Raw genomic sequence first — 14,584 nt, 5'->3', positions numbered from 1 at the left:
GTAGCATGTGGTCATTTACTTTTCTAAATGTTTGCCCCCACATGCTGATATACTGTATACCATCCATAAAAGAAAACATTTATTTAAAAAAAAAAAAAAAACGTATTTCAAATGTTTAAATATTGGATTTCACTGAAAACTGCTCAAACAAGTTAAACTTGTTATTGTTTTAATTAAAACTGTAATCTTTACTTTGGGTTATGAATTATTCTAATAGGAATAAAAATGTTATATAATATTTATACCATCCTGCAGTTTTGTCAACATCATCTTTTATAATGAAAAAAACAATTCATATTTTTCTAGCGCGAAACCAATTCAATATAAGTCTTTGGTAGGGTGGAGGTTAGCCTGCAGCCTTACAGCCAGAAGCTCACAGCAGGTTTGAGAACACACAATTAGGGGTTACTGCAAACTGGAGTAGATGTGTGAGGTTTCTGTCTCTGTGCTTTAACATCACCCCTGTTGTTGGTGTGCACCACTGAGTAAACTGTAATAGTCCTCAGCTTTCTGATCTGAGGATAAGCTGGTACAGAAGATACATGTGTGGATCCAGAAAAATAAGGAAATAAGAATAAAGCTAATATTTTTTTTTATTATTATGTTTATACAATAAATAAATATGAACAATTACAGCCTTATGCAAAGTCATAAACGGTATAAATAGTATACAAAAGTACATGAAATCATATTCATGCCCTTAAATGAGGGGTACCTAATTCCTGGTCCTGGAGGTGCTCTGCCCTTAGGTTAGAGGAACCCTGTGATAAATCATAAAAAACAGATACACCATCACCTAATCTTCAGATGGATGATTCTTTACAGCATAGTTTAAAATCTGACAATTCGGATTAATAACAAACATATGCATATTGTGTGCGAACAGAGGCACTTGTAGTAATTGCACCACTGCTAAGTAAACATTCAGCTCTGATGTCCTGTTCTCTGATGCTAGGAGTTCCTGAGAAGGATTAAAGGATCGGGTTGATGCTGTGAACTTTGCTCAGTGTAGAATATCCACCAGCTGCTGGTATATTTTCTGCTCCTGTTTCACACTGTGATGTTTTTCCACGTAGAACTTTCCATTCTTCACGACTCTCTCCCTCAGCTCATGATCCAGTAACAGCCTCTGAGATAAATGCACAAATTCCTGGCAAGAAAATGGTACAGTCGTATGAAACACAAATAACTGTTAAAAGCACAAGCACATCATTTCCAAAGCTGTTAACCTATTGGTAAATCTTTCAAAAGTTTTTACATTGTCAGTGAAATGAGAGATTTGTCACTTAAGTCTGAAAAAGTCCAGTGGACTTCTCCAGGCTATGCTGTGAGATCTTATAGCTCAATTGCTTATGAATCACAACAAAAGAGTTACACTGAGGAGGATAAATAATATTCTAACTCGACTAACTATTGACTGATATCTGAAGTCTTTCATCAGCATCCAGAATCTTGATCTGTTTGTACCACAGCCCGGAAGCTTATTCAATAAAATTATGACGAATTGCCTCAATGCGTTCTTGTGTCATGACAGCCCAAAATTGACTGAGGCAGCAAACTAACAGGCACCCATAGTTTTCACCACTGCCAGTAACAGGGCCACTTTGCTGTACTTTATGTGACACGATTATGTCTGCAGTGACACTTGATAGGAAACAACTCTTTATAGTCAGACAAGAACCACAGATCCTCTGGGACAGGATGAAAGCTCAAATTGTGCACAGAATGCTTATGATCACTTCACTATATATGAGACAATAAAGGCTGTTTTCTCTTTGAAGCTTACAAGTGCTGAAGTGTTTTCTGCCTTTACCAATCTTCTCAACACTAACTTCACACAATTACCTTAAAGACTTAACACCCTAAAAACTGTCCACCAGAAGTAGGGGGACATTAGGCAAAAATGTGTGGATTGAAGAGGCACTGGGAAGGCGGCTGTCTGTCAGTTCTGGCTGAGGTTGTGAGTTTATCCGGCACAAGTTGATGCGACCATCTGTGTGAGCTTTCTTGTAGAGGCTCATCTGAGCACACGTGCAGAGAGGACTTATCGCTGCCATTAGAAGAGCCTCACGCTACAGTGTGGTGTCTTGACAGTAACATACTTAAGCCGTCTGTCCGCCAGCATTAACCCTTGCTGCTTGCCAACCCTTGTCTTGGTATCAAACTCCATCACGTATCAGGCAGAACTTTTCTCATCAGAGCTTTTGGGTTTTTACTTTCTAGTTTTGCTGTTGCCTTGCATCAGAGTATGATAATGCAATGAATCTTTGTTCTGTCCCTAAAGATTATGTGTTTTGATTCTAATCCATCACCTCAGGTAACATAAAATAGAGCATACCTTCAAAAGGGCCTTTTATTAAACTTACTTAAAGTTAGAAAAAGAAAAAGTAATGTCAAGTTGAATTTTTTTGTTTTCTTTGAAGTAATGAAACCTTAGAGAAAACAGTAAACATTCCCACGGTTGGATCAGGCTTAATGGTGTTGAGTCAGCATTCATTAACACTTAACAACAGCACTGAAGGTCAGTTCAGGTGATGGGGGTAACTGCTCTAAGGTCCACAATCACAATTAGTTTGTTTACGGACTACTGAGATTAAAGGGGATTTGTCCGTGTGTTGACTTAGTCATACCTGAGGAGTGGAGAAGAGGAGGCCGGTGACCTCATGCTGCACCACAGCAGCATTCCCTGGAATATCTCTGGCTAGCACTGGTAACCCAAGATCCATCGCCTGTTGGACACAGTGATCAGACTATTAGGGGCCAGATCTACTAAAGGTTTGCATCTTTAAAAATATGTGCAACAGTCACTATGCCCGCTGACTTTTACCAATCCCATGCAATCAGGATTGTGTCTGTCAAGTATGCAACATAACACGCACAATCAATTTAATGTGTTTGCCACTGATGAATATGCAATGTGGGCGGATCATTTGTGGTGCGCTCAATATTGGGAGGAGAAAATGTAAATACGTTAATGTAGAAATCTGCATTCAGATTTATTAAACCTGTGACTGTTTGCAGTGCCTGATTATATGTATACATTTTGCACGTTCCACAGGCAGGTGGTTAGTGTCACAGCTTGACAAAGAGATGGCTCCAGTAATTGTTGCAAGGAGAAGACACGGGAAATAATAGGCATTGAAAAGAATGGATGTTTAATGCTTGAGTTAACATTTTTGACATAAAAAAGAATCGGCCAAAGATAATTAAAATCAAACTGTATACGAACAGCTATCTAACGAAAAATCAGTGTAAATTGTGTGCAATGTATCATGAAAAATTAAAGAGCCTGTGTGGCACTACTGCTTCTTAGTCACACTTGGTACCAGTGCTTTCCTTTCTTAGGCTTGCTGTTTACATGAGGTTCTGGGGTTTACACTGACATCAACCACTCTTGCCAGAGCATTAGGCCGAGTATCAGGCCAGAAACAGTGCTGAACAGCTGCTTGATGTGCGCAGCAATGGTTGTCCCACCTGAGCGACACTGCACCACAATGTAAACAGCTCTGACTTCCTCTGCGATGACAAGTAGCTCATCATGAAGTACTGCAGACAGCTTTCCTTCTTATTGCAGCAACTCAAGATCAATGTCATCATTAGGATGTTTTCTGACCTTTGCCAAGGCGCTTGTTTCAGGTGGATTCAATTCTTGGACATTCAATTTCTTGTGAAAACACTTTTATTATTATTAATTTACATAATAAATGTATCTATGTATTAACAAAAAGAAAAGTGTGTTCAGTCATGCACACTGCAGAGAGAACTGCATCTGCTGCAGTTTTAAAATTAACTTTTGCACTTTTTCCTACTCAGTTGTCATTCTCCATATTAAATGTGCAAAAAGCTCATTTACATAGGGCAGTCTCAACCACGTCTGCATGCCCACCGATTTGGGCTGCAAGCTTAGTAGATGAGCCGTAGCAGGGAAAGAAATAGTGAATCCAAAGTATTTAAGTATGAGAGAGATTTTGCACCTTTTATTCTAGATCTTGGTAGATCTTCCCGAACAGTCAAAATGCACTAATGTCCTCAACAGGTTGTTTATCAGACTTTAAGCATGCTGTGCATTGTCCTAATTGACTGTTAAGGAGATTAACTGGATTTGGAGGTTTTGCTTATTCAGTAAAGATTTAGTTCTAGCAGTTAAATTATAGACCCCCCCCCCAGTAATGTGAGAAGATTGTAGCTAAGCAACACCCAGCAAGTGAACAGCAGGTGGAAAATACTTATAAATAGGGATGTAACGATTCACTCAACTCCCGATACAATTCGATTCACGATACTGGGTTCACGATACGATTCTCTCACGATTTTTTTCATTTACAAAATGGGACTGTAGACAAATTAATTTTTTTTGGGAAAAAAACCAGAAAATACTGTATTATTTTCCTAATATTTTTCATTGTCAAAAGAATTCCTTGATAAACTATTCAAAACAATGCATTTTAACTAAAAATAAATCTTGAGTTAAATAAATAAAGGAATAATACAAATGAAAATGAAGCCCATTAATTTAAATTCTGGTTCTATAATAAACAATGCAAAACTGCATAATAGTTCTTTTTCTTTTAAAAGTGCAACTGAAAATGTATTTTGTGCCTTAACAATTGGACCGTCACTGCACTGATTTACGTCATATTTGTTTGGACCAGCAGAGGGCGCTGGTAACCCAGTGGTCGGTTGGCATGCAGATATCTTGCAGTGAAGAAGATAAGCTATGCTAGCAGACAGAGCTAATAGAAAAACGTGACTTTTACAGATATTCAAGTAGTATTACAGATATTCTTTCGGTGCTAAAGGGGTAATGAATCATTTATTAACATATTTAAGAGTAGAAGGCGGCCAGAAAGAAAGTATTAGCAGACTACGCCTGCCGCCAACACTCACTACTAAAAAAAGTACTGCGATTCAATTGTCAGAAAATCAATATCAACCGTGATACCTATGAATCGATTTTTAACTGCCTTACGATTAATCGTTACATCCCTACTTATAAATCATAAACAGAGAAAATATATAATTTCACCAAATTTGTTACTTTAGTTTCAGCCTGGAAAAAAATCTGTTTACCTCCAAGATGGCTGCTGACATGCCCTCTGAACGGGAGCTGTTGACCAGAGCAAAGCACCTTTTCATGGCAGCATGAAGCTCCCGTTGGCTCCTCTCCTGGGCCAAAAACACCCCTGCTGTGCTGTAGAAGTATTGGACAAGTGCAATTCTGTGACTCAGAGCTCACTGATGCGTGAATGATTCAAAACAGTCGTGACAAGCTGAAATAATAAATATGGCTGTGCTAGGTGACACACACAGTGTCAGTCTTAAACATAGCAGGCAGTTTCATGCACAAAGGTCTTCGTTGCATGAATGTAAGTGGGCCAAGGGAGCCACAATAATTCTCTTAAATGTGCTCCAGTGTCTGATACCTGAATGTGGTCTGCATTTTGGTTGGCTGTATTTGTGTAATACATGACATGCATGAAAGGGTGAACCACTGAAATAGGGCAAGGTCGAGCCAATCAGAATGGAAAAAATAAAATAGAAGCCATACCTCTTAACAACGGTCTCTACTTCAACAGAAAACACAGGATCGATCTGGAAAAAAACAACAGACAAGTGAAGCAGCTTCTCTAGAAGCAAAAAGCAGTTCTTATTAAGTGAAGCAGTTCTTATTAAGAACATCAGCTGTGATGAACTGGAAGGAAAACAACAAACAATGGCACAATTAATATTTTTTATCATGAGAAAGTCATTCTCTGAAAATCCTTTATTTTCAGAGATTGGGGTCAGGATGGGGTGGTTAGCCAATCTGATTAATTGCAGGGTGGGATTTGAGTGCATTAGCCAGCACACAGAAGAGTCAAAGCGTAGCAATTTGGGTCAAAGACGCTACCAAGCTAGCTGCTACTTTTGTTTTTGTATCATTGAATTCAAAATTAACGTCAAAAGTAATTATTTATGATGACATTAAAACTGGGATTCTTTTAAAAAATATATATATATATATAGCAGTGGATAAATCATGATTAAAAGCTCACATCAACAAAACAATATAAGCTTTGACATGTGACCAATCAGGGGGGAAATCTGAACCTATTCTCCCAGACCTGTAATCCTAAAGCCTTCATTTTCTAATTCTTCGTTAAAAAAAAAAAAATGTTTTGACTTTTTTTCTTCATATCAATCTATAGTATTGGGATCATGTTGACAAACTGACCTTTGTTTAATCTGGAAAGCCGATGTGTGAACACATTCCTTGACCAAAGTAACTCTGGTATTAAAGTGATTCATGACAGTCTGAGCAAGACACTATTTTTTGTTTTTCAATAAACTTTGTTTTACTATTAGATCAAACACATTTTCTTATCTGACGACAAGTCAAATTCTAACAACACGGTCTGCATGTCTGCTGATCAGGGGTCACATGTCTTTCCTTTAATCAGAGTATAACAAAGCATGACAGAGCAACAAGCAGCAGTGTGACAGTTTATGAACATGTGGTCAGGCCTAATTCAGTTGATTTTAAGCAAAAACTAAAGCAGAACATACCTTTTCCTTGACACCACTGTTTGAAAGAAACAACAAACACTAAAGTATTGTACATGGATATCATATCAAGGCAAGTCAGGTGGAAAAGAAGATGAGAGGAATGCAGAGAAATCAATGGCAGTGGAAAAGCACTTGGGTTTCTGCTCCTGCAGGCAGAGGGCCTCATTTATAAAGCATTGTGTAGGGTCCATACTAAAATTGTGCGCACAATAAATAAAACCGTGTAAATTGCAATCTACCCTAAAGTGTGCTTATGTGACTTCCAACCTCAGAACACCCACATTCTGCCATTAGTCAATGCAAAGAACCTCATGACTGGTTTTTGCATTTAAACAAACCTGATGACCAATGGCATTTTCATGTTGATCGTGGCAGAAAAGACAAGGATATCAGAACAAAGCAGAGGTCAGTGAAAGGAGGCCAGAAAATGTATGTTATAATTGGTGGCCACATGAAGTGTCATCACTAATAAATGAAAAGCAAGTTAGTGACTGCACTCGTTACTGCTGTAAAATTAAATGAATTCCACACAGCAAAAGGTGGCAGCTGTGAAGAAAAACTGTTACAGGTGAGAACGAGGGCACACTACACAGCATGCCACCTTCATAGAGCCTTGTTCCTTGTCCAAACTCCTTATGCTGGAAATCCACAACACAAATGGGGTCACATTTAAGTGCACCTTGTCCACGCTATGACAGTGGGTGGAGCTTGCAGTGCTTAGCTGCAGTCTGTTCCCAACACTGCTGTGCATCATATAAATTAATCCTGTGTTGAGCAAAGCCACGGTGCACTACATTTTTCAGATTATAAAATTATTGTATGCACATTTTAAAAAATCACCTATGCCGATATGCATTCATTTTGACTTGGAGCTTTAATAAGAACATATTTACATGCATGGACTTAATGGCTCACTAAAGGAACACATCGATAACACATTAGGCTTTAGTTTTTATAATTTTGCACATCTATAAGTCTGATATGCAGGAACATTAATTGTATGAGATAAATCGGGCTTCAATTCTCCACTTGACCAATGGCATCGTCATTTCCCCACGTCTCCAAAATGTTTGTTTGCAAGGGACGAAGTGAACATACCAGTGTGCACGTTCTGTTGCTACGGTTATTTTCATGAATCACAAACTTCGCATGAAAAGCATCGAATACATCTTTCAAGCCCCGTTTTGTGTGTGCGCAATAGTTTGTAAATGAGGCCCAAGACACGGTTCCTTTTGACTAAAAAAGCAGAAGTTAGAAGATAAAAGAGCAACCATCAGTATTAAAGGCAATCAAATCAAAGTCCCGACTTTGATTTGATTGCCTGGCAGACTGCATAAGTAATAAGTATCACTCAGGATAAACAATAATATTAACTTGCTTCATTATCTAGACAGATGCTGTTGATATTTGAAGAGGGATAAAGGGCAGAAGCATGTGTGCGTGCAACAAGCTAGACCACTTTCATTATAGTAAATGATTTTAAATTCCCTCTCTGCTTGAAGTAATGAAATGTTTACACTTTCAGTGATTTTTACTATGTACAGTATGTACGCATAGTCAAAGCACATAGAAAAGTCTCAGTATGCACATTCCCTTATTCAAGATGGGAAAAAATAATTTTCTATGCTGATAAAAAAAGATCTGTTAGGATCTGTGATGGTTTGTGTGTAGCCCTTGTGGTTCTCATTTAGTTTTTTTATTTTGTTTTTGAGGCTGATCTCTTGTCTTTGTGTTCTAGATATTCCTGTTTGTGTCTCCACCTCCCCGTGATGTCAGTGTGTTTGGGTTGTGAGTGATTAGCTGCCTCATGTTTAATGAATAAAAAATAACAAGCCTCATGTTTAAATAAATTAAATTAAATTAAAATTAAAAAAAATGCCTCATGTTTTGCATCCAGGTGTGGCCAATTCCCAATCAAGCCTCCTACACTATTTAGCTGAGTGCTTGGACCCTGAATGTTGTCAATGCAACCCTCCTCGTTTCCTGCTGCGTCTTTTTCCTGCTCCTTGGTTTCCTGGTGCCATTTTGGATTGTTTTGCTGTTAAAGAAATAAATATGGAGTAAAATCACCAACATTCTCCCTGCCTGCTGCCTCCACCTGTCTCTGCATTTGGGTCTACAGCCACACAATTTGACAAAATCGATAGACATAGGGAGTATCTGATGAAGAAATTACTTCAATAGTATTTTATCTACAACAAAATAATATATCATTATGGATTAAAAATACCATGAGAAACACTCCTCAATCATGATGTTGGTTTTCAAGCTCAGTTTAAGTTTTCCATAGACACTGATACATACTTGTTACCCTCCCCAATGTCCACTCTCCCCAACCCCAGGGCACAAAGTGGTAGTAGAGCTGCCCTTTGAAGTTGATCACCATCTGCTTGGCCAAATAATGTGTAGCTGGTTCCTCTCCATTAATCACACATCATCCTGTCCATCCATTACACACCAAACAATTCTTGAGTCTTTGTAAAACTTCTGCTAAACACAGTCTTCAAGCTGATCTCAACACCACACAGGACTATCCAGTCAAGCCAAATGAGGTCTGACACTAAAGTAGCTAGTGGTAAAGCTAAAGAGTGTATCTGTGCTACATCCAATTATAAGCTAACCTCACACTCACGGGATGCTTTAAAGTAATTTAACTGTTGAGAAGGTCATGATATGTGACACACAGAAGGTATGACCTTCAGAGAAATTATATACAGTATATATACATAAATAATGAGGGAATACTTACTTTCGGCCCAATGATGACAAAAATATTCATCGGATTTTTCCTATGCCACTCTAAAAGACACAAAGGTAAATTGTCATATTAATCAATAAGTTAATTAAAAGATGCAGTTATTTTTCCTGATAAATATGTACACAATCTTACATATTAATCAGGTTTTGTTTATAACTATACCCAAATGCTATAAATTCATGTAAAGTCCAATATAGGAACAAAAGTATTTGGCCATGCTTGTTTTTTAGGCTTTAAACTAGATTCCTTATCTTCAATAAAAGATAATCCAAAACATCTTAAACAATACTCTACTTCCAACTTTGTGGGAACAGTTTGGGGAAGATCCTTTGTTATTTCAACATGACTGTGCCGATGTGTAGAAAGTCAGGCCCATAAAGACATGGTCTGATGAGTTTGGACTGGCCCACAAAGTTCTGATCTCAACCCCATTAAGCACCTTTCTTAAAAGGGAGATTGTGAGCTAGGCCAACATCAGTGCCTGACCTCATAAATGCTCTATAAAATGAATGGGCAGAAATTCCCACAGAAATACTCCAACATCTTATAGGCAGCCTTCCAAGAAGGGTGGAGATTGTTGTAGCTGCAAAAAGACCTGCACCACGTTAAAGCTGATATCTGGAGTTTCTGAGAAATCTATGTTCATGTATGATTCTTTTGAAATGCAAAAAAACATTTTTTACTATGATCTACTACATTGTGGCCATACCAGCCGGTCATTGCCCGATCCCGTTAGCTCTCGGAAGCTAAGCAGGTCTGTTCCTGGTTAGTAGTTGGATGGGAGAGGTGGGGTGGCAGTCACCCCAGTGGGATCTGTCATTGTGTATGTATAGTATGAATGTAGTGTGTGAGTGAATGTTGGTGGTGGTCAGAGGGGCCGATGGCGCACTATGGCAGCCTTGCTTCCGTCAGTCTGCCCCAGGGCAGCTGTGGCTACAATAGTAGTTTACCACCACTAAGTGTGGAGTGAAAGAATAATTACTTAATTCTGTGAAGCGATTTTGAGTGTCTATGAGAAAGCGCTACATAAAATTGATGCATTATTATTACTATTATTACTGTTCATTCATATACATTAATGTATATGCACTAAGTCCCTCCTTCATCCTATAGACCCCTAATAGAAACAATCGCCGAGCATGCCCAGCTGATAGGCTTCAACTTCCAGTTTATGAGACTGTCAATCAAAGTGAATGCGTAAATGTGCACGGAAACAGCAAGGCCGCGCGTCACAACAGCAAACAGGTAAATATGATTTTGGCTCTTACTTGACCCATAGACCTATATCAATGCGACCTTGTTATGTTCCACGATGCACGTGCAGATAGATTGGGAGAGGCAGTGGGAGGAAGTGAGGCTGTGTAGGGCGGGACATCAAGAAACTCCGGATATCAGCTTTAAGGTACATGGATTTGGAAAATATTTCTTGTTGGTGAAACGGTAATTTGTCCAAATACTTCTTGTCCAAATACTCTCTCCATATAGTGTACACTTATAGGTCTAGAAGGGGCCACTCCTGCCAATCGGAAAACTTGTCATGAGAAAATGTTTTAATATGTTATTGCTTTTAAAAAGAAACAACACTAAGGCAGGACACATTCATTTTGAATGAGGTGAAACTTAGCAGTCGAGATCTAACTGTATTTTTAATTGATTAAAACCCTGCTTCTATGACAGAGACCAAGCATCTTTTGTCTTTACCCAACATAAGGTTGAGCTGGCTGGTAGAGGCCACTTCTCTTTTTCGTTAACATTGTGTTTTTGCATGTTTTCTAACTAACAGCAGTTATATTACACAATAGATTCATTGAAGTACCTGAAAAAACCTTGACCAGATATAGAGGGTCTTTGACTAATCTCAGGCCACTGACCAATAGGAAGACACGCAGCTCATCCACATTCTCAATGCTTACACCTGGAGAAAGGCCAGATACACAGAGAGACAGGGCCACAATATCAAAACACTGCATAATGAACATCCTGAGTACATCAGCAGATAATGAAAGCAATACATCACCCAAGGTCATCAGGAAAATAAGACAGCAGTGACTAATGTGCTTGCACAGTCCTGTGATCAGCAGGGAAATAGTTTGCTGAAAACATTGGAAGGTTGCAGCCTAATAAGTGCGTAATGCTGCATCATAACCAGACAGACTTGGTTGACACTATGTACCCTGCACAGTTCCAGGATTGAATTTGCTAAAGCAGGGCACAAATGAACGCAAATGTTAAAGAGAGCTGAGGGAACAGAACATTTTGCAGATCTCACAGAGAATTCAGAATCCCTCAAAGACACTTTGTACTCTAAGAACTCCCACCAACCAACCAAAGTCACAGGAAAAAACACTTTTCATAACCAGCTTCTTTCAGTCATTCTGTTAAAATGCATGAATAAAACAATAGCGTTAGGAGTCCTTTAAAAATTGTCAATACAAATGCCACCTTCATCATTAATTTAAGAAAAGAGCATACTTTATCTAAAAACATTGGGAAAGGTTGGGAAAAAAAGTGGAGCGACAACCACAATATCCTTATAAAATGGAAATAAAAAAGGGCAAATTAAAGGTATTAACACATCCCTAAAACTGTTAGGTGGTATTTGAAACAACAATAATTAGTAATAAAAACAAAAAACAAAAACAAAGCATTGTTATATTATAAATTAGTAAAAGGCAAGTAATGTAACACTGGAAGTCAACAACACAATTTTGGCTCAAATAGTACAACTTGATAGAAAAGCTCTTTTTATGTATTTGTTCTGTTAACAACTGCTGTAAGATAAATATGTAAATCTAAGGCAGATGTAAGTGATTGCTGAGGTGGTCAAATACCAAGGATTGAACAAAATAATGATTGTATGGTTAGATTGTCGCTTAAAACAGCACAAAACCCCTAATGATCAGAAATTCTGAGAGAAATGAGAATTTATGCACTGAATTCAAAATATGCTCTCGGTTAAGTGCAGCTTTAATAAATTTAAAGATTACCAGTCAGTAGGTTTGATTCTTGGAAACCAGAATATCTGCACACAATTTTAAAGATAATCCACCTTAAAATGGTTGATGGTTTCCCACTGAAAACCTCCAAATCAAAAGAAGCTTGAGCTTTTGGGTGAAATGTGCAGCCATTAAAGCCAGTTTCTTAAATTAAAAAAAAAAAAAAAAAAAGATTATAGTGATTATGAAGCACAAGTTCATATCAGGTAATCTTTATTTTGTCCTCCAGTGAACCAGCAAGAACAATGGTGCTACATACTTCTAAGTCTGAAAAAATGTATGTCTGTGATAAATACCTTTATTGCGTTCTTTATTTTAAGTATCCCATTGAATATAAACTCACCACAAAACGACAGTATTTAAACTGAACATACATAACCCAATTTCTTTTGACATCAACGAGAAACTTAAAAATCATAAGGAGCAGACCAAATGTGTTACACTTTCAGTTGTTTTAACACCTTGACCACCAGAGTATCTCAATAAGTTACAAAGAGTTTCAATACACACAATATTGCAAGGGAGGGATAGTTACAAGGTTGTCACAGGTGTGTGGCAGGACTCAAATACAAAGTCATTTTAAAACAGTTTATGATTTCTTTTATTGAAGGACCTAGCATTGGCAATAGAAGGTGGTTCAAAACAAGTTCAATGATCAGAGTGCCCTCATTGGGATTCATACCAGGCATTATAACTTCTGACAGGCAATAACCGTGGTCAAAGGTAGAAGGCAGTTCGATTTACTAGGGCAATGATGAGGTCAGGGCAGGAAGTTGTAAACAGGAAACAGAACCGAGCGAATGTGCTGGGGTTAGAGTCTGCAACTAACTTTTATTTTTGTTTCTATTGATTATTTTTCCAATTAGTACATTAATGCTGATTATTTTTCTATAATAATAGCAATTTTTTTTGGACTGCTATTTTAACATACTTGCTTAAATCACACTGAAAGTTACCCTGTTGTACTCTGGCAGCATGTTTTATAAACACAAATTAAAACAATGACACAAAACTTACATATGTAAAAATAATTGTTGTATTTTCAACATAAAACATAAATGTGATCACAATAAAAAAAATAAAGAAAAAATATATATACAAACTTAAAGTGCAAGTGTTCTTGAACAAGCTGTACTAAACAAAAAAAAAAAACTTTGTAAATCAGTAACAAAAAACAAAACATTAAAAAAATAATATACTTTACATTTTAAATTCCAGTGCAGGATTACCATAAGCATGACCACATATTCCTTAAAGATTATTAAACATCTAAATAATATTATGCAAGTCATACAGTTGATAATAAATTGAAGAGGTTTACTGTTCAGAATAAACGCTAGCATCATCAGAAGGCAGATTAAAGGGTATTTACAGCAGGCTACATCAGTAATTCACTGATTAATGCTGTAAATTACAAATAAACTTCATTTAGCAAAAGCTTCTTCCATGATTTTCTAACAGACAAACGTACGGGACAGACATACTGAAGCTGATTTAATCATCCAATTAAATCACATACTTTAATATGTGATTAAAATAAAAAAGATTCCGGAGATACCAACATTACAGTGATCTCACTTCTCTGAGTTACATGAAGGAACAGCAGCAGAGTGTTTGTGTATCGCTCTAGTGCTCCCATGGAATGAGAGCTGAACTTCAGAGAGCTTATCACAGAGTTTACACAGTTTAAATTGTTTCACCAGTTTGTTTTCAGTGATGTGTTCCCAAACTTTAGAAACTTTAGGTCTGAGTTAAGCTTCTTCTGTTTGTTATACCATTCTTCTTCCCTGTTTACTTGCAGAATGTAAACGGGGCGAACGATACAGCAATCCATATAAGGTACTGCATCAACAATTAAGTGAAAAATGGCCACCTGCCGGTGCCGCTGAGCAATTTACAACATAAATATGACGCATCAACACCTTAAATTTGCTGAAATAATTTTTTTCAGTCAATATGATCAATTATGTCGACTAATTATTGCAACCTTACTGGAGAGTCAGAAAAGCTAGAACGACAATTTGCCATGGAGTGAATGACCACGTTTACATGGGAGCTTTAATTCCTCTTTAATTCAGAATAAAAGTTAATTCTTCTTTAAACTGACCATGTAAAAAATTAATTCCTAATGCAAATTTAATTCCGAATTAAACTTAAATCCGAATAATGTAGCTAGTTTATTCCGAATTCCGAATTAAATAATTCCTCTTTCTAAGCTTAAATCCGGTCGTTCAAGTTGCAAGTTGCATCATGCATCATGCTAAGTTGCATGACGCGTTGGTGA

The 14,584-nt window shown here is 37.4% G+C and overlaps 1 protein-coding gene across 1 annotated transcript in view; it reads right to left on the bottom strand.

Annotated features, from left to right (window-relative positions):
* Positions 1-575: 575 nt before the first annotated feature.
* glt1d1 (glycosyltransferase 1 domain containing 1) overlaps positions 576-14,584 on the bottom strand; it is a 43,203-nt gene continuing 29,194 nt past the window's right edge. The window contains exons 7-12 of the mRNA XM_028458021.1: positions 11,121-11,219; positions 9,296-9,345; positions 5,549-5,592; positions 5,071-5,191; positions 2,631-2,729; positions 576-1,150 (exon numbers count right to left, since the gene is read on the bottom strand). Of these exons, the coding sequence (XP_028313822.1) occupies positions 1,004-1,150; positions 2,631-2,729; positions 5,071-5,191; positions 5,549-5,592; positions 9,296-9,345; positions 11,121-11,219 (560 nt within the window). The 3' untranslated portion in view covers positions 576-1,003. The remainder of the gene's footprint in view (positions 1,151-2,630; positions 2,730-5,070; positions 5,192-5,548; positions 5,593-9,295; positions 9,346-11,120; positions 11,220-14,584) is intronic.

This window comes from Gouania willdenowi, chromosome 9 (assembly GCF_900634775.1).
Source record: "Gouania willdenowi chromosome 9, fGouWil2.1, whole genome shotgun sequence".
NCBI classification, from domain to species: Eukaryota; Metazoa; Chordata; class Actinopteri; order Blenniiformes; family Gobiesocidae; genus Gouania; species Gouania willdenowi.
Note: the sequence above shows the minus strand (reverse complement) of the source record. Positions and strands in the feature narration are given on the sequence as shown.